This window comes from Poeciliopsis prolifica, unplaced genomic scaffold (assembly GCF_027474105.1).
Source record: "Poeciliopsis prolifica strain line A6 unplaced genomic scaffold, Auburn_PproV2 SCAFFOLD002, whole genome shotgun sequence".
NCBI classification, from domain to species: domain Eukaryota; kingdom Metazoa; phylum Chordata; class Actinopteri; order Cyprinodontiformes; family Poeciliidae; genus Poeciliopsis; species Poeciliopsis prolifica.
Window position 1 is genome coordinate 14,129,585 of NW_026562377.1, and position 19,858 is coordinate 14,149,442.

Below are 19,858 nucleotides of genomic sequence, written 5' to 3' on the forward strand. Positions count from 1 at the left end.
GCACACCTTTTTATTTTGAAATGCATTTTGCAACGTAAACACAAGCTTCTGTTGTTCAGAGTTGATATTTGATTTCTTTGTATGTGCAGGCTGAATTTGATGGATTACAAGCTGGCGTTAGTTTTTCTTCTGGGAACCTGCCTGAAATGCAGGGACATTCTTTAAAAAATTCTTTAAAAACCTCACAAGCACTCAGAAAATGTTGTGAATTTTACTAAAGAAGCAATTTGAGGCGCCTCAGAAAAGCTTAACCTGCAATCATATGATCATTGAGACTGTTGGTTTGGCCTGTGTGGAGTTCGTTGAGCCGATGAGTGCAAGAAAGCCTAATGTCCATTTTAGCGCTTGAGTTAAAATGCGGAAAAGTAATCCGAGATTCTTTTTTTGCTAAATCACAAGATTTACACAACTTTTAAGCAATCACTAGTTGTTGTTTTTTCTTGGGAATGAGCATTCCTGACATCTGATGTATCATTCAGTTGTTGAAACTTGGTTTAACAATGTAAATAAAGAACAATCTAGCTTTTACTGGAAAAACCTGAATAATTTAGTCAGTGTTTCAGTGCGTTAGATGTCTTTGAAGTGTCACATATATGATGGAGAGACTCATTACTTTGAAATGCAAGCCATAATTTCAGTGCCTTTCAAAGACAATATTGTGCTTGTTTTCTTTCTGAGCACTTTGTGTTCTATTTGCTTTATAGCCTTACTGGGTAAAAATGTTGCAGCTTTGGCAAACGAAGCATGCATGAATTTACAAGAAGCAAATCATAAAATTTAAAAATTTTGGTCACTATAGACACAACATGAATGTCTTAAAAGAAGACTTTAAACTTCTTTTCAAAGCAATTGACTTAATTTTTGTGAAATTTTGAAGAAGGTCTCAGCAACTCGTGTTTCTGACACAAGTAAGGCCGTCAAACCTTTCTCCTTCTAACATTGACACGCTGTGGCTGTTTACTGTACGGGAAATAAAGTCGCCCAAATATAGGCAGTATGTATTTGAAGAGTGGCCCTACTAAGAAATGTACGTCAGGAATCAGGATGCAAGGATAGCTAAAATGCCTTTGAACTTAAAGTAATAGGATTCACAAACTTGAACTCTGAAACCACTCGGTCATTGCATATAGTTGAAACTATGTATTTACTTACACTACATAAAAATACACATAACCTATTAAAATGTCAAAAATAATCTTGATTAAACCAAAATGGGGTGGGAGCATCATGTGTGTCTTTTTTGATGCAGAGCATTTGTGAAATGTAATAGAAATGGAAAAAAAATCTTAAAACTTGATGCAGAATGTTAAAGGTTGAACACAAATGAGTCTAAGTAACAAAGGCAGCGCTTTGGGAGGAATAGCCATCGGACTTTCAATTCCGCTCCAAGTTTAATAAAGTTACTGTTGAAGTCAGTTTAAGCACCCAATGACAGGTGTTTCTGGCTGATTTATTGCAGCTTCTTTGTGATAATAAGGAATGAATACAAAGGAAGGCTTTTCGGTGGAGACGGCCGCTGATTGGTCAGCTGCAGCGAGGTGGGCGGAGTCAGCGCAGTTTCACTGCTGCGGCTGCTCTTTCTCTCGGCTCAGACTCGCTGCCCGTCGGTCTTCAACCGTCGTCCTCGGAGCCGCTGAACTTTTCACGCTGTTCCTACGCGGACACACTCCCGAGTTTTAGGACAAAACAAATGGCCCGTCCGTCCTCACCGTCTTCTAGCCATTTAGTGTGGGATTTAGTTGTGAATTTAGAAAGCAGATTTGTCTAAACTGCGGCGCAACTTCAGAGAGACCGAAGACCGAAGTTGTAGCCGAGATAAAGGAATCTGGATCGGCCCTTCTGCTCGCGTCAACGGTAAGCTCCAAGACGCTGAATCTTGACCTTAAATACATAATTGTGCTCGTTTGTCGCTCGTCTGTGCCCATAAAAGTGTGTGTTTTGAAGGGGGTTGGCTGGAGGCTGTGATTCGGGATGCTTTGATGTCGGCTGTAACGCGGCAGCAGCCCGGATGGTTTTCTGGACTGCTTGCTAACTTAGGAGGAAAGTTGAGCGCATGGCGATCTGCTGATTCCCCCCATTTACTGCACAAAACCCAGTTGGGTTTCTCGCAGAGTCCCTCCACGGAAGTCCGGCCTTTTCAGCCGGAGTGAATAGTCGACTTAAATTTATCTCCTCTGAAACAAAAGGAGCTTTGAAGCGGAAGATATTTATTTGGTCGCTTTCAAGCGGAGTGCAGCCTTCATGAAGCACTGGACTTTTTTGTTTTGTTTTCTCTCCAGGAGGTAATTACCATAATAAAGGTGCGACGATTCAACTGTAGCTTATTATATTCAGAAATATTTCTGTGCGTGAGCTGTGATTCTGGCTCCTCGAGTGGTCTGGAAGAGGTTTTTCTGTTTTAAAGTGTTCTAGCCTGGTTATATAATTTGGTCCAGAAGGAGCTGGTTTGAGGTGTCACTTCAAATGTGGGCTTGAAAGCTTCGCCTTTGGCACCATCTTGCATGTGATCCAGCTGAGGAACTGAACAAGCATGCAGGAATTCATCTGGTGACTCAGTCCTCAATTGTTTATAGGGGCAGTGAGATGTGAATCAGGACAGCACGCCCAGGTGTTTCTTCTTTAGCTTCAGTGTAATTGCACCGAAAAGACAAGCCAATGTAGGTCATTTGACAATGTTTTTTTGTTTTGTTTTTGTCTTTGAGATCTGACTGCGATGCATGTTCTTTGGTTTTACATTGTAAATCTCTGGCATGCTGTGTGCACACTGGTTTTTGCAGTGGGAGTGTTTCTTATCTCATCTCCTTTCATCTCTCTGTACAGTCTGAAGTTCATTTCCGTTCCGCTTTATTTTTGGACAATCATTCATCATCTACTGGGGTTTTTCGTACATATAGCAAGGAAGCAATTGTCGCAGGGTTCTGGTGTAGGGAAGGATGAGATTATCTAATTACATATTTATTATGCATCTGTCCATTTGTTTACACAGCCTTCATTTGTCAATACCTTTTTCCATCCATCAAGTTTGCCTTTCCGTCCAGCTCTATTTACTTATTATCCAAATATTTCTTTCTTTCCATTTGTCATTCCATCCATTATTAGATTTTTTTGTTTATCAACCAATTTGTAAACTTTTCTGTATTTTCTTCCTTTGGATTTTATGTCATCCTCTGTATAAGCCAAACAAAAAATGCTATAAAAATTCAAATAAATTGGCTGCCTTGATGCAGTTTGTTGATATTTTTTGTACTGTCTTTTGTTGCCAGGTCAAAGTCAAGATGTCTGTAAGCAACCACGAAAACCGGAAGTCGCGCTCCAGCTCTGGCTCCATGAACATCCAGCTTTTTCACAAGACGTCGCACGCCGACAGCCTGTTGACTCAGCTCAACCTGCTGCGCAAGCGAAGAGTCTTCACCGACGTCGTCCTGAAAGCTGGCAACCGCTCCTTCCCATGCCACCGGGCGGTCCTGGCCTCCTGTAGCCGCTACTTTGAGGCCATGTTCAGCGGGGGGCTCAGGGAGAGTCGGGATGCTGACGTCAACTTTCACGACTCCCTCCACCCCGAAGTCCTGGAACTGTTGCTTGACTATGCCTACTCGGCCCGGGTCATCATCAATGAGGAGAACGCGGAGTCACTGCTGGAAGCTGGGGACATGCTTCAGTTCCACGACATCCGGGACGCAGCGGCAGAGTTCCTAGAGAAGAACCTCCATCCGTCTAATTGTCTTGGGATGATGCTTCTGTCAGACGCCCACCAGTGTCAGAGGCTGTATGAGCTGTCATGGAGAATGTGTCTGGCAAACTTTGCAACTCTCTTCAGAACAGAGGACTTCCTCAGCCTGCCCAAAGATAAAGTCCAGGAGCTGATTCTCAGTGAGGAGCTGGAGGTGGAGGACGAGAGCCTGGTGTACGAGGCGGTCATCGACTGGGTGAAGGCGGACATGGAGCGGCGGCACAGCGAGTTGCCGGATCTGCTGCGATGCGTGCGCCTGGCCCTGTTGCCAGAGTCCTATCTGCTGAAGAACGTCGCTTCGGAGGAGTTGGTGATGTGCCACAAGGTGGGCCGGGAGATTGTAGAAGACGCAGTGCGGTGCAAGATGAGGATCCTCCAGAACGACGGCATTGTGACGGGGTTCTGTGCGCGGCCCAGAAAAGTGAGCCAAGCCTTGCTGCTTCTTGGGGGACAGACATTCATGTGTGACAAAGTCTACATGATTGACAACAAAACCAAGGAGATCACACCCAAAACAGACATCCCAAGCCCTAGGAAGGAGTGCAGTGCTTGTGCCATTGGTTGTAAGGTATGTGTGTAATCTAAACTGCAGTAAATCCGTTTTGTAGCATATCTTCGACTTGAATTCATGTCATATCTCTTTGTTCTCCAGGTTTATGTTACTGGAGGCCGCGGCTCTGAGAACGGAGCCTCCAAGGATGTCTGGGTCTACGACACGTTGCACGATGAGTGGTCAAAAGCAGCTCCAATGCTTGTGGCCAGATTTGGACATGGCTCTGCAGAGCTTGACCACGTGCTGTACGTTGTGGGAGGACACACATCGCTGGCGGGATCCTTCCCTGCGTCTCCGTCGGTGTCTCTGAAACAAGTCGAACAGTACGACCCGCAGAGCAACAAGTGGACCCTGGTCGCCCCGCTGAGGGAAGGCGTGAGCAATGCCGCGGTTGTCGGTGCCAAAAACAAACTCTTTGCTTTCGGAGGCACCAGTGTGAACAGAGACAAATACCCCAAGGTGCAGTGCTTCGACCCCTGCCAGAACCGCTGGTCTGTACCCGCCGCCTGCCCTCAGCTGTGGCGGTACACGGCAGCGGCCGTCGTCGGCAACCACGTCGTCGTAATCGGAGGTGACACGGAGTTCTCAGCCAGCTCTGCGTACCGCTTCAACAGCGAGACGTATCAGTGGTCGAAGTTCGGTGACGTCACGGCCAAACGGATCAGCTGTCACGCGGTGGCATCAGGGAACAGGCTGTATGTGGTTGGAGGGTACTTTGGGGCTCAGAGGTGTAAGACGCTAGACTGTTACGATCCATCATCAGACTCCTGGGACAGCGTGACCAGTGTGCCATACTCACTCATTCCTACCGCCTTCGTCAGCACATGGAAGTACCTGCCGTCTTAGACACACAGTGTCTGCAACTTTTCTAGGTGAGCAATTGTAGCTTCCATTAACATGTAAAAGTCTTTAGTCATACTGAATTTCTTTATACCTCAACTTCTAAGGAGTCATATTATCTTACAGTCTTCTACAGAAGGGTTGGCTCCTTGGAAGCAAATTAAACATTGGTGTTGCTTTCAAGCTTTAGTGTGAAGTGCATAAATCAGCTTCTGCCACATTGTTGGATTCTGTGCCTGGGTGAGTTCCACTTTGAACCTGAGGCGGTCACTTTAAAGCCGCAAACTGTTTTGCAGGTTGCCAGGGGTTACGGCTGTTAAAGATTATCTAAGTGCCGGGTGTTGGACAAACATGTTGGAGTTTATGGGGCAGAAAGAATGTCAGCAGCGCTGCTAATTACAAAGCCAGGACTGTAAGATGAAGCCTCAGTCACAGAGTGGAGTGAGGTGTAGTCGGCCGATCAGGTCTGTGCTTGTGTGGATGGGAAAGTTAAGTGAGGCACCTTGATCCGCAGGGGTCAGTCAGGGTTGCCTGACGGACAAGCTGCTGTTGGACAGTCACTGAAAGCAGGTGGAAGAGGTGATGTGTCGTTTGAAATGCCCTCTGGATGCATTCAGAAACAGCTTTTTTTGTAAGATCATATGTCGCTGTCACTTCATCCACATAAAAATATTGCAATGTCTGCTTATTTATACATTGAATTATAGGATTAGAATGTGTTGACAGGGCAATCTGTTCTCTTTGAAGGATAAACAGCAGTTCAAGGGTCTTTTTATAGCTTCAGGGACACGGCAAGGGAGGAGGCAGTGCCCCGTCTCCAGGAAATGGAAATGTAATTTACTCATATCATACCAGACTGCTTTAGGATTTGAGCAGCTCAATCTGCCTCATGAAAGGACAGGTGGCAAATTTCACACTTTTGTGCTGAATAAAAGGTTTTCCCCTGACATGTCTTTCGGTATTTGCAGAGAGAGCTTTAGGAGGGGCCTAATTGCTGAAATGAGAAGAGGAAAGGCAGAATGATGTGGGAGTTGGGCCATTTTAACACGCCCGGAGGTAGTAGAGTAAGTTTTGGGCTATATGTCATGTGACCTGGTTTGCGAGCTGAATTTAGCATTTATTCAATCAATAATCAAAACAAAAACAGTTCAGCCAGTTAGTTGTGCAACAGAAGGGGCTCCTGCACTTCAGTTCATTGCTTTGTTGTCCAACTTTTTGAAGTAGCTTTATATAATATGTTGCCATGGCCACATACCCAAGTAGTGAAAAGTTTTTAGAGAAATTTCACCAAACACCAGAGAGAGAGGACAAATCGAATCACGGCAGTGAACTCAAAAGTGACTTTTTCAGAGTTCAATAATCTGTAGTGATTAGTTTCTGTATTAGAAATTAGCTGAAAAAGATATGCTGTGTTTTAAAATCACTAAAACATTAAAATAGTATAAAATGAAAAGGAGACTTCCTAAAGAAGTTTACATTTTTAAAATTAAGTAAAAATTCAAACTGCTTTATCAGATGTTTAGAAAACATAATTGAATGTCATCAAAAACATTCCAGCTTATTCAAACTTAATGATGCATCAAAGATTCCTGATTTGAGAATTAACTTTCCTTGTGTTTGTTACCAGGTGGGAGAGAGTAATTGTCCCTCAAAAAGCACAAGGTGTTTGAATGATTTCAAGATCAGACATTTTCTATTGGAAAAGGAGTTAAGAGGTAAAATGGTTTTAAATGTAGAAAGTACGGCACACAAATACTGAGTGTTGTAAAAGCTGAATAGTTAAAATGGGACAAAGTTCAAGTGGTGTTGTAGAACAGTGAATTGTGAAAATGTAACATATTTTATGCATATCTTTCCTAAACACTGCTGGAAAATCAGCTCACAGATTGAAAACGTTTATTTTTAAAAGTCAACGGATGTAATTCTGAAATGAATTCAGTAAAAGTTTACTTCATATTTATAAGTCCTTTTTTTTTCATCTGACAGACTCCAAACAGGCTCCAGTTTTGGAGGAGTTTTAGGAGGAAGCAAGTAATGAGCAAAGGGCTTAGGCGTGGCTGGTGTGTACAGTAAACAGCTGGAGATGGTGGAGCTGGGGGCTTAGCATTATGCAGCTGCTGCTGTATGGGCTGATGTAGCCATGGTAGTGGAGGGATTTTTTATTTTTTTTTTTTCCTTTTTGTAGAGCCACGATGGAGACAGACAGCCTGACTGTAAAAGATCAAAGCAGCACATCCTTGTGAATTCTCAGTTACACCAACCAGCCCACTGCTGCTGACGACATGTATGCCTTATTAAAGCAGAGCCTGGAGGAGGGGGTTAAAAAAAAAAAAGAGCTCCAGTTTCTGGCCCATCAAGTCAGACTTATTTCCTCACGTGTCCTGTCTTTCTCTACCTGAGACCTTGGAGCCTGAAGGAGAAAAGGTGATATGAGTGTTGCTATGAAGGGTTAATGCCTTTTCAGACCTCAGTTTGGAGTTTTCAGAGTTGAGTCGTAACTAGTTATATGTGTTCAGTTACATTTACTTTGGCACGTTTTTGGAGAAATGTTCTTTCAGGAGTATTTTTACTATGCTGCACATTTTACATTTACTTGAATGATTTTATTATGAAGTATCATTACTCTCACTAGAGCAAAATTTCTTGTTATTCTACCCACTATGAGGAACTTTACCAAATGAAGAAGAAACTTTATTTAGCCAAAGGTTTGCCAAAAACAAATTCTTCAGTTTTTGTGAGTGAAAGTAACTGATTTTGGAAAAAAAAAATATTTTGCATAATTTTGTTAGTTTGAAGTTCTTATATATAAATTATTTTCAATTTGATCTTTACAATACCAAAAGTTCCATATAAACTTATATTTTGGTCTGTATGGTGTAATTTTCAAATATTAAATTAACATTCTGATCCGTTAGCACTTGAGTAGTCTTTTCATCAAATACTTTTTTTTTTACTCGAGTATGTTCTTGGACAGCTACTCCTACTTGAATATGTGGAAGTAGTGCTACATACAATTTCTGTGTGTCCTACCCACCTCAAGTAGTTTCATATGTGACCCAACCAGAAGTCATAACCTTCAGAAAGTTGTCCGAGTTGGAGGAACCTCAATAGAATATCAGGAAAACATAAAATCATCTCAAAGTAGGAGAAAAGGTGAAGTGTGACCAGCAGGATCATAAAGCATATCCTGCAGAGATTGGCAACGGAGTCTATCGCCTGCCTAAAAATAAATTTCTCCAGAGGCTGTCAACGTTCAGCTGGGGTTAGAGAGAAAACAAAGTGTGTAAGTGTATGTGTGTGCGTTTCCTTCCCTTTTAGGTTTGTTGCAGCTGAAAACCACCAGTCAGCTGTTCAAGTATTCACTGGTAGTATTGTTGGTTTTTATGCAGTAGTAAAAACCACTTGTTTTCCACTCTCACTACCCTCAGACTCGCTCACACGGGCCGGCACATTGCTGACATCGCTGGTTGCTTAAAGAGCCAGCCGACCCGTTCCTAATTCAGCAGGAATGTAGGTGTGGTCTGCGTTCCCGTTAGTACGCGTTTGTTAATGTGGCCGCGTGATGCGTGTTGGATTGTTATCCGCTGCTCCTTTTGGTCGCCACCTACTGTATTTCTTTGCCTCATGCTCTTCCAGTAGATGCGGCAGGCCGCAGACTCAGAGCAGCGAGCCAGAAGCGGCTGCTGATGGAAAAGTATTTGTAACCATTTAAACAGTGAGGTTTGTCTTTATGGTCAAGACAGGAGTAAACAGCTCCGATCCCCCATCAGTAAAAAACTCAACCTCTTGTTCACCCTTAACCTTCATTCTCCATTGAAAGTATTTAATAGTCACAGTGACTATCATGTTGTGTAGTTTGATGCGTAGAAAGTGAACACACCAGTCTTGTTTCAATTGATCATAAAATTGTGCAAATTGTAATTCCGAAAATGAATTTGCTTAATGGAAAAGCTCACCAGTTTTCAGTAAATGTTATGCTACAGTGTGGTGGTTTTCCAGCCGTATCGAGATGTTTGTATTTGGAAACTTTTCTTTCTTTTCTTTTTTTTTTTTTTTTTTTTTTTTTTTTTTTTTTTTGGCATCACATGAGCAACGCCAGTTTGTTTACAGCAGCAACAAGTTTACTTGTAGCCACAAGAGGTCGCACGGTTTTATCAAAACCCGAGTTTGTCATTCAAGTGTTGAATCAATGGCGGTTCTGTAAAATCACACGCCACCTTTTCCCAAAATGGCCGCATACTTAGCTGCTGTAACTCCACCTGAATGAGACATCAGTGTCTCCTCTGATGGCAGATGGATGATGAGTGCTACCGTGGCTGAATTATAAATATAGCTCATGTAAGTGTTTACATCCATCGCCTCCACAATTTGTAAAGTCTTAAATGTACAGACTTATTCACGTGTGGTTGTGATTGCATTTCTTACTTAATGGAAACACAGCAACCACAAGATTCTGTTTTATCGACATGCCGAATATTGAAAAAGGTTTTTGCACATTTGTAGTGGGAATGCAGCTGGCCAGAATTTCTGCCAGAATTTCTTTCATCGGACCAGCAAAGTATTACGTTAACCACAAATTCATTCATTACAATCAATACAAGAATAAGGTTTACAGCACTCAAATGGCAGTAGCTTAGCCAATCAGAGGCCTTGTTCAAAACGTGATCAAGTTACTAAGCATGGAATTTATAGAAAAGAAATACAAGAATCAAGGAAAATGTTTAGATAATCTTTCAGGTGAAGCAAATGGACGCTATGCATGTGGAGAGTTAAAATAATTTTCTCTGACCTCTGAAATCTTTGGGATGAGTTGGACTGCAGAAGCAAGAAACTCCCTCAAAAGAGCTTGGTAAAGGCTTTTGTTTTATTTTTATCCTGCCAGCAAGTGAAGCTGGGTTAGTCTCTTGGGCTTACCAGTAATTAAACCAGTTTCAGTTTCAGGGTTATTAGTTAGCTGTTGGTCACAGACAGGGTGTAACTGGAGATCTACTCAGTCATCTACTTCCAGATCTCCTTCTTTTCCCACTAAATCAAAACATCTACAAAATGCCTGTTATCTATTTTAAAGGTTTCTTTCCCAGCCCCAAAGACGCACACACATAGACACCCGCCTCTTTTAGCCGGATCCCTCCTGAAGTTGGCAGCTCTCTGTGGCAGGTTACACCTGCAGAGGTCGGGGGGGCCACGGTGGGACTCGTCGGCGGGCTCGGACAGCTGCTGTAAAATGGAAAGGTCGCATCAGGATCGGGGAGGAGGAGCGCAGGGGCCCCCAGTCACTCAATACTAATGTTTTATTAATGCCTCGCTGTGAGGGCCACCAGGAGCACGAGCTGAAAGGAGCTTTTATTGCGGCATCTGTGTACGACAATGACTCCCTCTACCACCTCAGCTCGGATGCACACTTCTCCTGCGGTCCCTGGAGTAATCAGTTCGCCACATTACAGCCCCTAGGCACGGCCGGCCACATTAGCATAAACCTAATGGAGGTTTTATTGGCCTCTTCTCCATGCTGAGGGTAACAAAAAGGTAAAGGAAAGGCGACGTTTGAAATGGCTGAATAATCACCCAGACTAATTAGATTACAGCCTTAAAAAGAGACGAGCTGTCATACAGTTCCAGCGGCCGCTTCAGAGAACCAGCTGAGGCTGGCCGTCTGGAAATTAATCAGAGGAGCACGCTCTGTCCCACAGATCATCTTTGTCCCAGTTTTAACATTCCTGTTCGCTGCAGAATCCTATATCAGACTCATGGAGATGAAGCAAGGTCTAGTCACGTGTGGGTCACTGCAGGACGGACTTCTTGGTGGTCGTTATTAAACCCAGAATAGGCCGCTAAAGAAGGAAGACTGGACTTTGCTTTGGGACTTTACGGCTAACGGGGCTGGTGGGTGCAGGTGTGGTCTGCGGCATGAAACCACAATGAAAGGGGGGGTGGACAAAAATTGAAATCTCGATTCAGTTTTAGCAAGTTCATGAGTTTTGCTGCCAGTTTAAGTCAAATTCAACATTTCTTTAAAACGTGTTTTAGCTGCAAACACGAGGCTCTAAAGAAACTCGAGCAGCTGGTGATCATTTTAATATTAATAATAGCTTGAGATGTGGGTGAAAGGGGATGTGTGTAAACGACCCAGCTCAGGGCTGCATGTTATCGACCTTGACATGTAACATTAGAGGAAGTGTGTGTGTGAGACAGAGTGGAGCTTATCGCTGGTGGGGGGCAGGATCTGTTGTTGCTGAGGCAGCCGAGGCTTGACATGAGAACGGTGAGGTTCACGTGAAGCATTTGGTAAGTTTGTCAATTTCAGCTTGCATCCAAAAGTAGGACGACACACAAAAGGTCTTTGCCAAAGATGTTGACTCTTCAGAGGGCCAGATATGTTTCTGAACAATTGAGCGGGGTGAACAAGTATGGTTGACAAATAATAGCAATAAAATGTATTGTTTTTTGTTTTGTTTAGAAATTGGTCATATTAAGTTTTTAGATGGGCATCAAAGTTTTACTTTTTGAACTGAAATGCATAAATGATATTTCAGTTTCTCTGTGAAGAGCTCAATATAGACCAAAGTTCTTTTGTGTCCAATGGCTGATAACTCCACTCCTCATTCAGCTGCATCAGCAGCAGCTTTTAAAGTGTGTATTCAAGCTCATCGACATGAAAAAGGAGTAGCTTTTTGATTTACTTTAGCAGTACCTCCTTGTTTCCCCAGAAGCTTCAGATTGCGTCTTGGCAAGAATTGTTTCAGCACCACCTCCAGTTAAATCTCAGGAAGGCAGATTGATGGATGGATATCATCCGGGAACTGGAGATGCATGAATTAAAATTTTGTGAAAGATTTCAGAAGTCGGTTTTTACAAAGCTTTGTTCTGCTGACACTAATCTTGGCTGACTTTAGAATTTTTTTTTAGCACACTGTTATGTAAGAACAGTATTCAGAGTGTTGGTTTATAGCCTTCCTCCTGTGGGTGGTCCATACTTATCTACACTCTGAGCAGAGGTATCGGCTGTCAGAAGGAAATATAAAATTGGAAACGTGGAGTTTCAGCCTCGTGAACAATTCTTTCACTAAATTTATGTTTGCACACAGATTAAGGGGAGAATGCACAACCATCACCACAAACGCAGTGTCTGCAACGTTTTGCAGTCATTTTGATTTTAATCCATAAAATTAGCACCCTTTTTACTCCGTGTTTAGGGTAAAATCCAAAGCAGCAAACTGAGATTGTATGTTTACCCTGGAATGGCACAGGAGTACAGTCTGAGTGGGAGCTGTGTCACAGTGAGTCAGACCCTGTATTGCACCACCGACGCTCCCTGACCAATATCGGCTCTGGTGCATGCTGATAGCACTGGCCTTTTTTTGTGTGTTTGCTGCCTTAAAATATCCCAGTGGATTAGTTTCCTTCAGTTGAATCTTTCAAGATTCGTGCTCCATCTTCTGCATAATAGCGCACTTTATTATTTAAAAACAAAAATATTGCTATGTCTTTTTGTCCTCAATGTTCACATCCTTTGTGAAGAATCAAACAGCTTTCTGCTTTGAGGCATTCTAATGTTCAGATCATTTTTCTTCGATCTCTGAAAGCATGCCTCAGACTTGTTTGCACCCTGTTGCTGTTCCAGGAGCTTTTACCTGGATCCAACTGTTGTGCCACAGGCTGATTATTCACATTTCCAACAGTACATGGATGCTTTCTGTAATGCCAGCTGTGATAATGAGAGCTTACCAAAATAACCCTCTGCCTGCTGCAGAGCACTGATGTTGCAGTGCAAAGAGCAAAGCTATCATCAGAAACATGCAAATCAGAAGCAAATGGCATGATGAAGTTTCTCTGCAACCCCTCCTATCCCCCGAGATATTCGGGGAAACATTCCTTCATGTTAGCAGGCGTGGTAAATTAGACGCAGAGTTATCTGGGGTTGCACAGAAAGCCTGCGATGAGGGTTTCAAAAGAACTCATTATGGCATTTGTCGTGCAAAATGCTACTTCCATGTGCAGGAATTTGGAGAGCGGTACTTTGAGAAGGCGATTTGCCGTTTGAACTTTTATCTGAAGAAAGCAGATGGGGGGTTTTGGAATTAGATTCTTATTTGAATGCAGCGAAGCTTATTTTCAAAGTCGGGTTCTCTTTGTTCAAACCCTGAAGTATTTATTCCTCGAGAACTTTACCGGGCCGAGCGCCGTAATCCCACATAATAAGACAACTCCGGTTAAATGGGGGGAATTAATAACACTGTGGGTAAACCCAATAAAATAGCATGGTGATAAGCTGATGAAGACTTCGCCTTGCCCAGCGTTCAACCACAGCAGAGTGCATAGGACCTAAACATTAATCTCCCTCTTTTCTGTTCCCCCAGATGAGCTGCGGTGTCTGGTATGCAGGCATATGTCTCTCTGCTGGCTCCAAAGAGGAGGAAGATGAAGAAGAAGAAGGGGTTTGTGTCTTCTTGTTGGGGCTTCTGATGAGTCTGCAGAGGAGCAGAGGCCTGGAAACCAGCCCAGAGACTGAGAGTCTGCGGCCTCCTCCCCCCACCTGATCTGTTTACTCTGACTTCTTGTGTAACTTTCTCATGGAAGCAGTCTGAGCGGGAGCAGTTGCCATGATTACTCCAGCGGACCTCGCAGTCATCTCTGCTCCTTCTCTTTCCTCCTGCTGGGACAAATAAGCTACTGTGACCGGACCAGACCTGCTCTGGGCCTTTTCCAGTTTTATGGACATGATGTTTTACAGTGAAGCTCTCTCTCCCTTTCGCCTGACACGTTTACTCAGGTGTGTGTTATTTCCCCGCTCGCGGGGCTGAATTGGACCTCCTCAACCAACCGTGCGGTGAAGGAAGCAAGTAGTTTGTGAAAGTGTATTATTTTGTGCACAGAAATATTCTTCCTCTCTGTATTTTTAGCCTTTGGACTCGGGCTTCCCTCAATTTTGGTGAGCTAAATTTGTATTCTGCTCTGCAACTGAAAAAAGTAACAAGCTCGCAGGAGAGAATGTTGAAGGAGATACTTGTCTGTTTCAGTTCTTTTTTGTTTTTGTCTCAGGGTTGTTTTTTTTTGTTTTTTTTTACTTGTTCAAAGAAGGGTTACATCTTCTTCTATTGTCCTGTTATTTCGTTTTTGTGAATGTAATATTGAGTTGCATTATTTTTGACTCTTACAGAGGTCAAAAATGAAAAAGAAATATAGCAAAATCTTTAACTTTAGTCATATTTTGCATTTGAATAAAAGCTAAGCGTCTCCTCTGTAGTTAGCTCTGTAGGTCTTTTTAAAAAAAACATTTCTATGTACATTTTTCAGAAGTCTTTCGTGTGTATAGTTTGTACATTAGTTTTGTAATTATTAATATGTAGATATCTTTGATTTGCACAAAGAAACCCCCCAGTGGTCTTAATTTTGTATCTTGGTCTTAACCCAGCTTGGGCAGTGTGAGTAATTGAAGCCTTTTTGTAGCACATTTTCACGTCGTTCTTCTTCTTCCACATTCACACACTGCAAGTCGCCAATGTATCTGTCTGCTCTACCAATACGTATACTGATACAACCTGTCAATAAACCCGATTTTGCTGAAAACGATACGCTGTTTTTCCTTCATGCACCTGACACTCATACATACATTTAAACAAGTTGGCATGAAATCTATTTTTAAGGTACTTTTTATGGCAATTTACATTGACTATAATTATTAATACCTTCAAATAATCTGGGAAGGTCCAGATGAGGATGTCTCATCTGAAAGTTGCAGGCTGCCCAACCTTGAGGCCCGGAATCGAAGTCCATGCTGGTTATGAAACGTTCAGCCCGAGAAGTTTTTTTTTTTTTTTTCTTCATGCCTTTGGCCGATGTAATGCATTGCTGAGCAGCTTTCCTTAAGCTCTCTTTCTTCATATCTAAGCTGGTTTATGGTCTTTGCAAAGATCATAAACCTAAGTGATGAACCACCAAGCCATCCAATGGTCAAAACCAGAGCAAACTTCCTTCCAGTGAGAATGAGCTTCAAATTGAAGCAACAGGTGATTTTAGTGATGTTTTCTCCAATAGCCAAGCAAGAGTCAGTAGTTTGAGCCTCTAAAGGTGGAGAAGTCCACTCATGTTAAAATGACAGCAAGACCCCCAGTAATCTTCAGCACCAAGTCTGCTGGTGAACACTGCCTGGTTGAAGTGCGTCTGAGGCTTTGAATTCATCCTAATTTTTTCTGTCCAATGCCAGAAAAAATATAAAGATCAGGCGGACAAACCTGAGATAAATGTTTGATTACAATAGATCACAATTTCAAAGTTAGACCCCAGCCTGGAATTCAAACTCAGGACTTGTAAGACTGATGCTTGTAACTGCACCATCATACATCCCAAATCAAATCTCAAAAACAAAAACATCAGTGCAAATTACTTAAAGTTTTTAACTTGCAACGAGTGGCCTAACTCATAAAGAGTCAGTTCAAAGGCTGCCGAAAATCCTCAAAGAGGGTTCTTAATTGGATATCAACAAAAGGCGGCTCTGAAAAGTTTCGCTTGGCAGCCATGACATCATGTCAGTAACAGGCTCTGTCCAGTCAAGCATGTGGGTGAATCTGGGCCAGTTGGAGTACCAGGGATTCATCAGAAGGTTAATTTATGCATTTTTTAAACACAATACAGGCAGACATAAAAGATGAAACGCCCGTATCTCTAAAAAGGAGACCTGGCACAGTACAGCCGGACGAGTGGCCTCCCAGCGACTCCTATTGTGATGCAAAATGTGCAAACCAGGCTATTTGAAACGTCCCTTGAACACAACACAATTAAAGCTCAGCGCATAAATAGACATTACAAAGTGGGACAGAGACAAAGGAACAGACGGCCAAAACAGCAGCAGAAAGTTGAGGGACGGGATGGGGAGGTGACCAAACTGCCATAACAATCTGGATTTTGGATCAGAGGATTTGCAAGGTGTCTGGGTGTGTTGGTGTGTGCATGCGTGGATGGCGTGTGTGTGTGTGTATGGAGTTTTGAGGGCATTTGTATTTTTCCTTTATGTGGTTTTGAGGTAGTCTGTGGATGACGGCAGGGGAAGGAGGGGCCTGCTTGGCTTCTCGTAAACCTACAAGAAAGGAGGCAGTGAGCTGGAACAGACAAGGACGCCGCTCTGGACCTTCACAGCCAAACATCGGCGTGTGTCTCCTGGCCTGAGACTCCCAGCTGGGCTCTCTGGCTAGTGCTGACTGGAACAAAGGCGCAGTGATGAGGCGAGAATCGACCTCCTCTCACCTAACCCCCAGGGGGTCCCTGAGGTTGGTTCTGACGACCGGCTTAAGATTCCCTGCTGTGTACGGATCGATATATACGAACCGTCTGGGCTCTTCAGACCTGATCTGAATCACACAATCTCTGTCACAGTATAGTCAAGAACATCTGTCGCTGCATATATTTACTCGACTGTAGATATTGAAGTAAGGAGGGTTGGAGTTAGGGTTAGAACAAGGGTTGGAGTTAGGGTTAGAACAAGGGTTGAAATTGAGATTGGAAGGAGGGTTGCAGGTAGATTTTAAATTAAATTAGGGTTAGAAGGAGAGATGTAATCAGTGTTGGAATTATGGTTGAAATTGGGATTGCAAGTAGGGAATGGAAAGGGGTTGCAATATGTGTTACAAGGAGTGTTTAGACTAATATTGGAATCAGGGTTGGGATTAGACTTGGTATGAATAATGGTTGGATTCCAACTGTAATCCCAACCATAATTGCAATCCTCCTTCCCATCCTGATTCTAATTCAGCTGACAAACCTTAATTCCATCCCTCCTTCCTTCTAGTATTAGTATTTCAGCTAGCTTTAGCTTTTTGGCTCATTTTAACTGTGGTGAACAAATAGTTTAGTTTTATAAACAGTGTTCTGCACAAATTTCTAATACTCTTTGGGTGGGATTTATGCATTGAAAGTTTTCACTTCTCTTCTATAATTTTTCTATTCAGTTTTTTATGCACCCATAAAACCCTCACAGATACTGACTGAAAGACTGAAATGTCAGCTAGTGTGTTAGCATGGACATTAGCAACACTAGACATTTGAAATGGCTGATTTAAGCCCAATTCAATCTGAAAAATGGTATTCAAATATTCTTTCCTATTTCCTATTATTAATTTTTAATGGTAAGAGCTTTGCAAATCGGGTCACCTTTAACTAATTTATCCCTCACACTGACAAAATATTTGACATGTTCACATTTTAATGTAGAATTTACAATCATAACCTAATTTATTTTCAAAGTTGTATGGCCTTTGTTCTTATGATTTGACAGAGAGAAACTTGACAAATGGCAGCTGCATGCAAGTGTTTGACTGAAAACACCAGCAGGAGCCTCTTCATAAAAATTGCAGAGGATCTGAGGGAAGCCTTCAATCTGACTCTTACATAAACATCTCTTGCTGCAAAGCTCAGCAAACATCAAACCTTCTCCCCCCATAAAGTTACTGCTTTATTTCTCACGTTCAAACATCTCCTCTCTTTATTCTACGTTTCAACCTCCAACAGAAACCAACAGGTTCGATTAGTCTTTGAAACACATCCACCTATACCCCAGCAGTACTGTCTTTCGGTTCCTTTTCTCTTCCCCAAGCAGTGTCAGATGTGTCTTCACATCTTCTTGCCCACTCGCTCACCCGTCGTCTCCCTCGTCTGTGGATGTCTTGCTTGGCAGCGGCTCTGAGGTTTCAGAGGTGACTGGTGAAGCAGACGAGGAGTAAACACGGTGAGAGACAAACAGACAGTCTGTAACCATCGGAGCCAACGAAGAGGCCGGCTCATCGCTACTGTCCGAGGAATAGACGTGCACGTCTGAGGGAGGAGGGGGGGGGAATGGGTGGGCGTGTTGTGTTTGAAATGTATTTTCTTTCACTCTTGACAGCTACTGGAAGATGCTGCTGTGTGTTATTGGCTCAAATGTGAAGCTTTCATCACTCATATATGGTTTGTCATATTGATTCAGAACTTTTTAGAAAGAGTTAATTGATGGGATTTTTTTTCAGGGTGAAATAATTACACCTCATACCACCTTAGTGATTTGGAAAAATTAGAATTGTGTGCAGGCTCGAATTTATCATAGATTTTCTCCTTTTAATACATTTTTTGGGTAGAGTTGAAGTTGATTTCATCCATTTCAGAACTGGTTTTATGTTCCTCCTACTTAATTTATTTCTAAAGTTTAACTATCTGATCCTAATATAATTTGTCAGATTTGCATTTGATAATCTCCGCTTTTAAGTAAACAATTTTTTTGTTTTGTTTTTCAATGTTACTGTAGCAAGTTCCAGTTTGAACCATTATTCAAACAGGCACAGAAACTGTTTGTTTGCTTTTGAGAAGCTGAGTTCAACTGCAAGGCATCAAAAACAAAGATGAACTCTGAAGCATCAGCTCCCAGATTGTCAAATCCATTGTGCATTTTCCAGAGCCAAAGCACTCTTGTCCTCTGCTACCCTCTCTAGTTTGCAGGGTAATTATTGCATTGTGTAAACAGCTATTTCAGGGTCTGAGTCTTGGCAAGCCTCAAAGCTCCCTCTCTTTCTTATCACAGGGATCCCAGCTCTCCACATCTCTTTGACTCAGAGGTTCTCACTGCAGATCTAGTCAGAAGCAGAGATTGTGAAAAATAATAGAGCTGCTCTTTACACAACGCCATTCAATTGGCTTACATTTTCGTCCTTAAATCAAATGAGGCAGACTTTCTTAGCGGTTAGTTTTAATCAGCAAAAGTCTCATTTTCTTTTACTGTTTGAAATTTGGAGCAACTTGGACAAGTGAAAGAAGGAGTCTCATGCCTAAAATGCTATCTTCAGCAAAGTCTTGATGTCTGAAGAAACCTGCAAAGACCTGATGAAATTCAAAAAAGAAAGTTTTATAAACCAAAAAAACGCCTGAAGAAAATTCAGGACATGTCTTCTCAACACAGTTTAAACAAATTAAGTATTCAATTCAGTTATGCTTAACATAATAGTGGAAAAGCACCCTATTCTGTCTGATAATTTCTCCAAATGACATTATGCATCATTCAGTAGAGAGAACTGATCCGAGCACTAAGCCCTGCGGCACTCCACAAGTAACTCTGGAGGTTTGGACCAAACCATATTAATGTGTTAAGATCAGCCCAGTCAAAGTCCAGACCTGAATATAGGGAATCAATGATTAAAAAATTGTCTTGAAAGGAAGATGTTCTTCCAATTTGACTGAGTTTGATCGTTTTTTACACAGAAGAGTTGCTGAAATCGTATGATTCCTTTGCAAGGCGCTTGAAACCTGTGTTGCCCATTTTTGACTGAAAGAATGATTGTGATTCTGTCGGTCTCTGACTGAAAAACATTTTCTGAAATCCTTTTTCTTTTCCTTATCAAACAAAGGGAGAAGGAACCATCTGCAATCTGTGCTTTCTTTGGACGAGGAGCCGTGGTGATACTCAGTCACATCACAAAGTCAACACCAGGATGGATTCATTCAGGCACACAAAGGCTTCGGCCGTCGACTGAGTGCGATGAGCAAAGACTGCAGGCCGAGCAGAGCCGAGCCAGCGGACATTCCAGGCGAGCCTGGCATACTTGAAATCCTGTGGCACAGAGAGACACATTTCTCTTCCTCTTTGTCGCTAAAAACCCCCATAAACTGCTTTGTTCTTTGGGAGAATGGATATCTTTTTATAGATGTATAATTGCTGCTTCCTCTGGCATTCATTAATAAAACAGAAATGAAATCCCAATTGAGTTGAAGAGGGGTAT

General features: G+C 42.4%; 1 protein-coding gene and 1 long non-coding RNA gene across 3 annotated transcripts; both read left to right on the plus strand.

Moving 5' to 3' along the window:
* Nucleotides 1-1,605: 1,605 nt before the first annotated feature.
* Nucleotides 1,606-14,693, plus strand: enc3 (ectodermal-neural cortex 3). 2 transcript variants are annotated; one of them, XR_008607124.1, is made up of 5 exons: nucleotides 1,606-1,854; nucleotides 3,264-4,298; nucleotides 4,383-5,155; nucleotides 7,309-7,547; nucleotides 13,481-14,693. XR_008607124.1 is itself a non-coding variant. In XM_055047493.1 (4 exons), the coding sequence occupies exons 2-3, from the start codon at nucleotides 3,276-3,278 to the stop codon at nucleotides 5,127-5,129; spliced, it is 1,770 nt and encodes a 589-aa protein (XP_054903468.1). In that variant the 5' UTR covers nucleotides 1,606-1,854; nucleotides 3,264-3,275; the 3' UTR covers nucleotides 5,130-5,155; nucleotides 13,481-14,693. The 2 variants fall into 2 exon arrangements, 1 of the variants encoding a protein (XP_054903468.1); XM_055047493.1 differs by lacking the exon at nucleotides 7,309-7,547.
* Nucleotides 14,694-15,956: 1,263 nt separating this feature from the next.
* On the plus strand, nucleotides 15,957-19,796 carry LOC129371114 (uncharacterized). The gene is made up of 3 exons (XR_008607125.1): nucleotides 15,957-16,046; nucleotides 16,148-16,387; nucleotides 19,487-19,796. It is a non-coding gene; the product is annotated as an uncharacterized LOC129371114 (long non-coding RNA).
* The last annotated feature ends 62 nt before the right edge of the window (nucleotides 19,797-19,858 follow it).